General features: G+C 42.1%; 1 protein-coding gene across 1 annotated transcript in view; it reads right to left on the bottom strand.

Annotated features, from left to right (window-relative positions):
- Nucleotides 1-571: 571 nt before the first annotated feature.
- LOC120985996 (nucleoporin NUP35-like) overlaps nt 572-11,161 on the bottom strand; it is a 30,413-nt gene continuing 19,823 nt past the window's right edge. Inside the window, exons 6-9 of the mRNA XM_040414259.1 lie at nt 9,313-9,382; nt 8,460-8,588; nt 3,911-4,051; nt 572-1,791 (exon numbers count right to left, since the gene is read on the bottom strand). Of these exons, the coding sequence (XP_040270193.1) occupies nt 1,714-1,791; nt 3,911-4,051; nt 8,460-8,588; nt 9,313-9,382 (418 nt within the window). The 3' untranslated portion in view covers nt 572-1,713. The remainder of the gene's footprint in view (nt 1,792-3,910; nt 4,052-8,459; nt 8,589-9,312; nt 9,383-11,161) is intronic.

The following is an 11,161-nucleotide window of genomic DNA, read 5'->3' as shown; positions in this document are numbered from 1 at the left end:
GTGTTTATTCATAGTTTTGATGCCTTCAGTGTGAATCTACAATTTTCATAGTCATGAAAATAAAGAAAACACTTTGAATGAGAAGGTGTGTCCAAACTTTTGGTCTGTACTGTATATAGTCCAATATTGATGGCCTACCCTAAGAATCAGTTTTAAAAAGCTGGACTGTTGTAAATCAATTATGTGCCTATATGATCCTCTACCTTTCATTTGAAATATACAACATGTATACTCCCCATATAAAAGTCAGTGGATTCTCGGGGAGAAAGTAAAAAAAATTAAAAAGATGGAAGACACTAATCCAGCATGTGGGTACATACAGTATAAATACAAAACTGCTAGCAGGACTACCCAGTTTGATTTAGGTTTTCTTAGAACAGAGATGCTCAATGTGCAGCCATCCAGCTGTTGCAAAACTACAACTCCCACCATGCCCTAATAGATGTAGGCTGTAACAGCTGGAGGGCCACAGTTTGTGCATCTCTGTCCTAGATAATTAGACTTCAACGAAACATCCCAAAAGAATCGGTCATTTAAAAAAAAAAATTTTTTTATATACAGACTATATATATTTTTTTTCTAGCCAATGCAAAACAGCATACGAGATACAAAGGCCCTGATTTATCAAGACTAGCGTGTCCCCGAGGAGGGACAGACCTAGGACTTGCAGCTACCTTAGACTAGTTATAATTTATGCTAGTTTCTGGCATAAATGTGCCTGGGCCTCCCCTTTTTTGGAAACTGGCGAAGGCAGCATAAAAATGCAAATTACAACTTAAGTCAGAAAACCGGGTTTTTCAACTTAACACAAAAAAATGTCATAGGGGGAAATAAATTCCTCTCAAAGTATCTTGCATATCTAGTTTACATATCTGATAATACAGTTAAAAAAAAATTTCATTAATAATTTAATCTAAGCCCATTTTAAAACTACCCACGGTTGCTGCTGTGACCACATCGGGAAGTAGACTATTCCACAGATTTACAGTAAAGAAGCCTTTCTGACTCTAGAAGCTGAACTTTTTCTTCTCCAGACAGAGGCAGTGCCCTGCTTTTTTGAGGGGATTTCACATGGAACAGCTTTTCACCATATTTTTTTGTATGGCCCATTTGTATAGTTTAATTATGTCTACTGAAGACTAAATCCATTTAAAATTTTTTCCTTATAACCAAGACCTTCCATGACCCTTATCAGTTTGCTCTCCTTTGTACTGTATCCAGCTCTCCGGCATCCTTTCTATGGACTGCGTGAATTTATACGGCAAATACATTTGGAGCCCTTTCTACACCGGCTTTTGATACACTGACAACAATACTGGTGCACGTCTAAAATTGTGCTTTTTTTTTTGCTTTGATTGGCAGTCACAATATTATTTTTTTTTTAGCTGGGGCTCCACCATTGTTTAACCCATTGCAGTTATTGCACTTTGTGATTGTGCATTATCACTGATACACATCTAATGCAATAAAAATTCCTAACACGTGTAGTATTAAAATGTAGTCCCCAAGCACTGATCTCGGAGTCTACCGCTGTACGAGTGGGATATTCTTTGGTATGCGTGTAAACATTTTTCATGATTTGTCAGCAATACTAATAAAATAGCACCCATTGTTGAAGAATTATCATTGTTCTTCGTTGTAAAAAATTGTTAGAATATAAATAAGGTAAAAAAAAAAACAACTGTTGTAAGCTGCTGCATGATATTAAAACCACTACCATCCAAATAGATACTCCAGAGCTTTAGATATTACGGTGTCATCCTTTTTAGGGGTCTGTCTGTCCGTGAACACCTGCAATATAGAAGAAAAGAAAAAAAAGATGAAGCTAGGCACTTTCTTATTGCCAACTCAAATTAAAAAGTGTAGGTTTGTCATTTTACACTGTAGTCCTGCTTTTAGACCTGCCATGTATAATAATGCCACGTGTTCCATGGTTTTTTAGCACATTTTTTATTATTTGACTTTCATTTTACTGACATTTTGATAACGCCACTGACCCTAAAAAAAAAAAAAAAAGCTGTTTGTAGACGCTCATCGAAAAATTTGAATATCGTGCAAACGTCCATTTATTTCAGTAAAGCAACTTAACCCCTTAAGGACTTAAGGCATACCGGTACGACCTATTTCACGAGTCCTTAAGGACTCGGGGCGTACCAGTACATCCTAACTTTAAATCGCGATTAACCAGCGCCGCAATTGCAACAGGATGTCCGCTGAAATCATTCAGCAGGCATCCTGTCACAACGCTCCTTGGCTACCCTTCCAACACTGTCTGCTCATCGCTAGGCAAGTACTGCGCCCTGATACATGTGTGGAGCCTGGAATAGAGGCTACCACCTGCAAGGTATCAATGTGTCATCCTTCTTCTACCATAACTGTGTTGATCACTGACTAAGGATATCAACACCTTATGTTATTATACTGTATTGCCCCTCTGTGTGTTCTCAATACTCCCCTGATGAGTTCTTATACGAAACATGCATGTAGGGATTAGCTACAATAGGGCCAAGTAGCAAAAGGGCAAGGTTCCGGACGGGGTCGTTCTTATTAGAACGGCTGCTCCGTGAATAGGATGCTAGGGCCGAGATAGCACCCATATATTAGGGCTGTGTAGGTACCTTTAACCCATTAATACCCCTGCCCAGCCTGAACTGCTCTTTTTTTACAGTAATACTATATCTACTGGACATCTACGGAAACCGGAGTACCCCGGGCTAAACGGTAGGACTACCGGTTATTTAAGGTGCCGGCGTGCACTAATTTATCTTCTATCCCTTGTGTTATCATGCACTTCTCTTTTGTATCAAATATGAATATCTAGGGACCTTATTCTATCTAAATTAATTAAAAGTTAAGTTTTAACAAAGAATCACCATTCCCACTCTGTTTATGTAAATCAAAAAATATGGGTGATTAAGTCATCAACCAACATATAGCTTCTCCTTAGCTGTAATTTGACTTTCATATAAATCACTGAAGAAAATGCACCAAACGGATATGCCACTGACTATACTAGCTGGTCATACAAGCAGATATTAAAAGCTGAGACTTTTGCCAATATATTCCTGTCAGGAAAATATCTGAGCCCATCATGCACCACGTCACGGTCACTCAGCATGGCACGGGGTCCTACCACTACGCTAATTGGCCACTGCAATTCTGTGATGTAATTTGACTTTCAGCTTAAAGGGCAGATCTTTTTTGACCACACCACCAGGAAATTGGTGCATCAAAATCTGACTGCCATTACAGCAAGAACAGGCTCAATATAAACTACAAGCAATATCGTGGGGGAAAAAAAATCATAAGACTGCAACATTCTGGGGCAAATAAGGGATGTAGGGTCAGGAGATGTTTTTTTGTTATACTTACTTACATAGCCCTGACATTCTGCAGAGCTTTGCAGACATTAGGATCACACTGTCCTCAATGGGGCTCACAATTTAAGTTCCCCATCAGTATGTCTTTGGAGTGTAGGAGGAAACCCACACAAACTCCATGCATGAGTTGTCCTTGGTCAGATTCGAACCCAGCACTGCAAGGCACCAGTGCTAACCACTGAGCCATCATGCTGCTTAAATGCTTCCACATGTAAAACTCTGTGCTAGTACTGCACTGGGAACTATAGGAAGGGTTTACAATAAACTTGGCAGAAGAGAGAGAAAAAAAAATCTTGGATACACCATTACAGGCATTTCATTGATTCCATTGTAATGGCCCACAAGCTGCATCCACCCGATGACTGTACTGGTGAGAGTGAGATGCCAACCAACACTTTGTTCAAGTAGCACTGTGGTGGACCTGACTGGTTGTCAGCACGTTTCTGCCCAGTGGGCTGGTTCACACAGTACATATAAGCAGTGTAAAGCATGCTATCTGGGATGTAAGTGCCTGGGTAGAGTCAAAATACCTTGTAGGGACTAGTTGAGGCTCTGTAAGCTGCAGCAAGAGGTCTCATCCCTGAACGTGGAGAGCTTACGCTTTTAACTGGCGGCGTAACAACTGAATAGACCGATGATGCAGAAGCCTTCTCACTACTTTCCATTAAACTCTGAAAACAAATAGCACTTGGTTAACCTGAGGTCCACTGTGAGACTGTAAAAAATAAATAAAAAGTCAAAACGTTCAAGATTAAGTCACAGTTTACAGACCATTATCTCTTCATTAAATCTTATGACCTTTATGGAACTACTGCCATTGTACATTCACAAGTCGCAATATGTTCAATGTTACATTTACAACGATTGTATTGCTACAATACAGCTGTCAGAGGCTCGCAAACATGCAAATGCTGCATCAAGAGTGGCGAGTGATCCAGGTATGTACAGAATGCAGCCACTAAGGCCCCTTTCACACGAGCGAGTATTCCGCGCGGATGCGATGCGGGAGGTGAACGCATTGCACCCGCACTGAAAACCGACCCATTCATTTCTATGGGGCTGTGCACACGAGCAGTGATTTTCACGCATCACTTTTGCGTTGCGTGAAAATCGCAGCATGCTCCTCTTTGTGCGTTTTTCAGGTAACGCAGGCCCCATAGAAATGAATGGGGTTGCGTGAAAATCGCAAGCATCCGCAAGCAAGTGCGAATGTGGTGCGATTTTCACGCACGCTTGCTAGGAGACGATCGGGATGGAGACCCGATCATCATTATTTTCCCTTATAACATGGTTATAAGGGAAAATAATAGCATTCTGAATACAGAATGCTAAGTAAAACAGCGCTGGAGGGGTTAAAAAAAAATAAAAAATCATTTAACTCACCTTAATCCACTTGCTCGCGTAGCCGGCATCTCCGTCTGTCTCTTTTACTGTATAGGACCTGTGGTGAGCATTAACTATAGTTCAAGGACCTGGGATGACGTCACTCTGGTCATCACATGGTACGTCACATGATCTTTTACCATGGTGATTCACCAATTAGAAGGTGAGTTAAATGGTGATTCACCATTAAGGTGAGTTAAATGATTTTTTATTTTTTTTTAACCCCTCTAGCGCTGTTTTACTATGCATTCTGTATTCAGAATGCTATTATTTTCCCTTATAACAATGTTATAAGGGAAAATAATACTATTTACAGAACTCCGATCCCAAGCCCGAACTTCTGTTAAGTAGTTCGGGTTTGGGTACCAAACACGCGCGATTTTTCTCACGCAAGTGCAAAACGGATTACAATGTTTTGCACTCGCGCGGAAAAATCGCAGGTGTTCCTGCAACGCACCCACACATTTTCCCGCAACGCCCGTGTGAAAGAGGCCTAATACAACAGACATTTCAGCATAAGTGGGATCCTTAACACTGTGCTAAGATTGACATTTGCAGTTATCTTTTTTTGGATGGTTATAATGGGGGATCTGATTAGAGGTTGATGGAGGTTAGAGGTCTGATTTTGGGGGTTTGATCTGAGGTCTGATGAAGAATGAGAATCTGATTAGAGGCTGGGGGTCTGCTCTGAGGTCTGATGGAAAATAATTTCTTATTTTCCTCCTCAAAATCCTAGGCGCGTCTTATAGTCTGAAAAATATGGTATTTGTTTTTGTTCATCAGATAGGCGATAGTACTTAGCATACATTGATTTTTAAGGCGCATTTACACTATTCAAAGAGCAGTCGATTGTTGGGAAGCAAGTGTACCTTCCGACAGTCATTGGCATGCAGCGATCACCTCTACAGTATTAGGACAAGTGATCGCTACTGCTATCACTTGTCCCCATACAAAAGCATTGCTCCTGGGCAGTAGAGTGCTGTTTAGATGCCACGATCTGCTGCCCCGGAACGATGATTGAGGTTTCTGCACCTTCGATCATTTCACCCAATGACCGTTTCGCTTGTTCGAGTGATCGCCTGTACCTTCTAATGGCCAGATTATAGGGAATAGGCATTCGTAAGAATGTTCGTTCCCGATAAATGTACCAAATATTGGGCTGTGTAAATCCAGCTTTACAAATTATATCTACCAGAGTGGGCTGTTCGTTTGTTCCTTGTTTATGACAAAGAAGGTTTGTCAGCAGTTTTGACCATGCTAAGGTAGGGCAAGAGAGCAGTAGAAACATACCTTTTGTGGATCTTTTATTATCAGGCGTAGTGTGAATATGAACTTTTATTCTGACAGGTTGTGGTCCTGCAAGTGTCCAGTAAGCAGAGCTTCAAAGTGAATTGCTCACAGCCCCTCCCATCTGGGGGCAGCTGTAACATTCAACCAGAAGACCACTACAGCTGTCAGAGGTTGGGGGCTGTGAAACACCTCAATGCAGAGTACTTCACAATAGGCACTTGCAGGAGCATAACCTGTCAGAATAAGAGATCATATTCACACTACTCCTGATAATAAAAGCTCCACCAAAAGATATGTTTGTACTACTCTTCTCAACCTCTACCTAGTGCCGTCAGCAGTTTAGCACTGTCAAAACTGCTGACAGAATCCCTTTAAAAAGGTGTTTCTGGGATTTCTACATAGTGAGGGAACCCCATGATCAGCAAGAATAGACATCAGTGCTTCCTGGAACACAGATGCCTCTTCAGTGCAGTACCTGACTAGAGTTGTTGCGATACCAAATTTTTGATTCGGTTTTGATACCATGAAAAAGTATTGCGATATTCGATACCACGCGAAAAAAATAAACCAAAAAAGCCACATGTATTCTGCATTTTAAAAACTGGCGAATCGCACAGTTTTTATTTATTTTTTCTGTTCCGGCGTTCACCGCATAGATTTTTTTTATATTTTAATAGTTTGGACTTTTCTGACATGGCGATATGTGATATGTTTATTATTTATACATTTTATATGTGAAATTGGGAAAGGGGATGATTCATACTTAATATTTTGGTGGGGGGGGGTTTTCAACTTTTTTTTTTACACTTTTTATTTAATAACTATTTCCCCCCTTAGGGGCTAGAACCTGGGATTTTTTTCATCCCTTGTCCTATTCACCCTGATAGAGCTCTATCAGGGTGAATAGGACTTCACACTGTCCCTGTTGCTCTGTGCATAGTACACACAGCAGCAGGGAGCTTACCATGGCAGCCAAGGCTTCAGTAGCATCCTGGCTGCCATGGTAACTGATCGGAGCCCCAGGATTACACTGCTGGGGCTCCGATCATAAGCTGCCACTGCACCACCAATGAGGGGAGGGGACCCTGTGGTCACTGCCACCAAGGATTTTAATACTGGGGGAGTTGAGAGGGGCGGGTGCACTGTTCCACCAATGATTGTAATGGGGTGGGGGGGGGGGGGGTGGCGCACTGCGCCACCAATGATAATTACCCCTTATTACAGGAGGCGGGTACTGGCAGATCAGCGGCAGTTAACCCCTCCTGTATTATGCGTTAAAGACTACTTTTCCAGACTTTAGGTATTAGGCTACACAGAGCGGCGCCCAGCGATGTCCCAGCACTTACTATTATTCCTGGGCGCCGCTCCGCTCGCCTGCTGTGCCCCATTACTGTCTCCTCTCCTGCTCCATATGCTAATTACTATCGGAGCGATGGGGAGGAGACATCAGCTTCTCTAGTGGGCGTTCCTTCTCCCTGGCTGTAGCGCTGTCAAATCGCAGCGCAGGGAGAAGGAACGCCCACTAGAGAAGCTGATGTCTCCTCCCCATCGCTCCGATAGTAATTAGCATATGGAGCAGGAGACTGTAACTGGGGAACAGCAGGCGAACGGAGCAGCGCCCAGGAATAATGGTAAGTGCTGGGACATCGTTGGGCGCCGCTCTGTGTAGGAAAAGTCGTATCATTGGTGGCACAGTGCTCCCGCCCCTCCTCCGCTCCTCTCTTCTCATTGGTGGTGGCAGCAGCAGCACAGGAGGAGGGAGGACTGCTTCCTTCTCCCCTGTGCTGCTGAGAGAACATGAGCGCGCTGTGTCAGCGCGCTCATGTTCGGAAATACTAGACTGCGCAGCCCAGTATCGAAAAAATGGAAATCCCGGTATCGTATCGATACCGGGACAAAAGTATCGATTTGGTATCGAAATTTCGATACCCGCAACAACCCTATACCTGACAGCAATGTCCATGTAGCTGTGTCTGGTAGTGCAACTCAGCCTATTCAAGTGAATGGACAGGGAAGCAGTTCAAGACAGCAATACGCGTCACTATGTCAAGTACTGCATGTAGTACCGCTCCAGCAGGGTTAATGCAGAATTACATGGCAAGCACCACTATCACTGTTCTCTGCAGCTCATCATGGTCATGAGGAATGGACCCTCAATGATTATATATTGATGGTCTATGGTAAAATTACACTATCAATGTATCCTAGAAAATTTCAGTATAGCAGTGGGCCGTAAACAGCCAAATTAAGAATAGCTTTTATAGTGGTAGATGCACACATTATTCATATTGGTTTAACAGTATAGGTAATCTGTACTAGTTTCATATAAGAGAATGGTAGCTGAATATGGAAATGGTGGGAGGAGGAAAATGTATGTAATTTTATTGTATAAATCATCGTACTTACCTTATCTATGCAAGGTTTCACGCCAATCATAATGCAATCGCCAAATATCTTGCCGTCCTTACTTAGAGCTTTCCTTGCCTGAAGCTTGGACTGGTATTGTAAGTGCATCCAGTTTCCAGCATTCGACATCTGTATAGCAGTTAAATAAAATGTACAGTATATTCAGAAAATGGTCTATTTAGGTGAAACCCTAATATGGCTGCTAATATTTAGCTGAATTATGAATTCGGCCTTAGGTCAGCCATACAAATTAGACTGATGTCAGCTGAATGCTTGCTCGGACGAACGTTATCTATCCAGACCCCCTATAAATATGGCAGTTTGGCTTAGCTGAGGGTGCGTGTGACCTGAATGGGTGAGGGGAAAACAAAAACGATCCACCCGACCCTTATCTCCTTGAACATCAGCTGTCACGATGGGGAGGTGAAGGGAGGCAACACTAGAACATTAGATGATCCTCCAGTCTCGCCAGCTTAAAGGGGTTTTCACAAGACAAATATCCCCTGTTCACTGATAAGTGATCTGTCCCAAGAACAGCAGTCCCATCTCCCTGTATAATTGGAGCAGCAGGTTGGGCATGCGTGCTGCCCCTTTAATCAAGACATCACAACCTGCCAAGCAGCAGTGTTATATATCTGGAGTAAAGTCACTATTAACCTGCATGTTCAGAAGTCAAAAGATCCCTAGTTACTAACAGCAAGAGTTATGATGTCAACGTCATTTTTATGTATGTGAAAGTCACGTCTTGCAGCACAATTAATTGCTAAAGATTTGCAGCCATAGTAAGCAAGCATGGATTTTTTTTTAACTTAGTAACACAGACTCATAAAACAGAGAGGAAAGCAATCCTTACCACATGTTTTATTATATTCCCATATTGAGCAAACTGTAGTAATATGTAAGACGCAGAGGCTTGAGGAAACCTGAAACATAAGGCACAAGAATGAAATATACAGGGAGTGCAGAATTATTAGGCAAGTTGTATTTTTGAGGATTCATTTTATTATTGAACAACAACCATGTTCTCAATGAACCCAAAAAACTCATTAATATCAAAAGCTGAATATTTTTGGAAGTAGTTTTTAGTTTGTTTTTAGTTTTAGCTATTTTAGGGGGATATCTGTGTGTGCAGGTGACTATTACTGTGCATAATTATTAGGCAACTTAACAAAAAACAAATATATACCCATTTCAATTATTTATTTTTACCAGTGAAACCAATATAACATCTCAACATTCACAAATATACATTTCTGACATTCAAAAACAAAACAAAAACAAATCAGTGACCAATATAGCCACCTTTCTTTGCAAGGACACTCAAAAGCCTGCCATCCATGGATTCTGTCAGTGTTTTGATCTGTTCACCATCAACATTGCGTGCAGCAGCAACCACAGCCTCCCAGACACTGTTCAGAGAGGTGTACTGTTTTCCCTCCTTGTAAATCTCACATTTGATGATGGACCACAGGTTCTCAATGGGGTTCAGATCAGGTGAACAAGGAGGCCATGTCATTAGATTTTCTTCTTTTATACCCTTTCTTGCCAGCCACGCTGTGGAGTACTTGGGACGCGTGTGATGGAGCATTGTCCTGCATGAAAATCATGTTTTTCTTGAAGGATGCAGACTTCTTCCTGTACCACTGCTTGAAGAAGGTGTCTTCCAGAAACTGGCAGTAGGACTGGGAGTTGAGCTTGACTCCATCCTCAACCCGAAAAGGCCCCACAAGCTCATCTTTGATGATACCAGCCCAAACCAGTACTCCACCTCCACCTTGCTGGCGTCTGAGTCGGACTGGAGCTCTCTGCCCTTTACCAATCCAGCCACGGGCCCATCCATCTGGCCCATCAAGACTCACTCTCATTTCATCAGTCCATAAAACCTTAGAAAAATCAGTCTTGAGATATTTCTTGGCCCAGTCTTGACGTTTCAGCTTGTGTGTCTTGTTCAGTGGTGGTCGTCTTTCAGCCTTTCTTACCTTGGCCATGTCTCTGAGTATTGCACACCTTGTGCTTTTGGGCACTCCAGTGATGTTGCAGCTCTGAAATATGGCCAAACTGGTGGCAAGTGGCATCTTGGCAGCTGCACGCTTGACTTTTCTCAGTTCATGGGCAGTTATTTTGCGCCTTGGTTTTTCCACACGCTTCTTGCGACCCTGTTGACTATTTTGAATGAAACGCTTGATTGTTCGATAATCACGCTTCAGAAGCTTTGCAATTTTAAGAGTGCTGCATCCCTCTGCAAGATATCTCACTATTTTTGACTTTTCTGAGCCTGTCAAGTCCTTCTTTTGACCCATTTTGCCAAAGGAAAGGAAGTTGCCTAATAATTATGCACACCTAATATAGGGTGTTGATGTCATTAGACCACACCCCTTCTCATTACAGAGATGCACATCACCTAATATGCTTAATTGTTAGTAGGCTTTCGAGCCTATACAGCTTGGAGTAAGACAACATGCATCAAGAGGATGATGTGGTCAAAATACTCATTTGCCTAATAATTCTGCACGCAGTGTAGACAAATACTAAGGCCCTGGTTTTATTCATTCTAGAAATCTGGCGCCAAAAAGTCGCAAAATAGGGCTTTCGCGACTTTTTACACTCGCACAAAAACTTTTCAACGTTTTGCATTTTTACACCACTCGCTCCAGTTTTGCAAGAAAAGTGGGTGTGGTTAGTTATGTTAATGAGATTCACTC

The sequence above is a fragment of the Bufo bufo genome, chromosome 1, assembly GCF_905171765.1.
Source record: "Bufo bufo chromosome 1, aBufBuf1.1, whole genome shotgun sequence".
Taxonomy (NCBI): domain Eukaryota; kingdom Metazoa; phylum Chordata; class Amphibia; order Anura; family Bufonidae; genus Bufo; species Bufo bufo.
The sequence above is the reverse complement of the archived record's forward strand: the minus strand, read 5'-3'. Positions and strand labels throughout refer to the sequence as shown.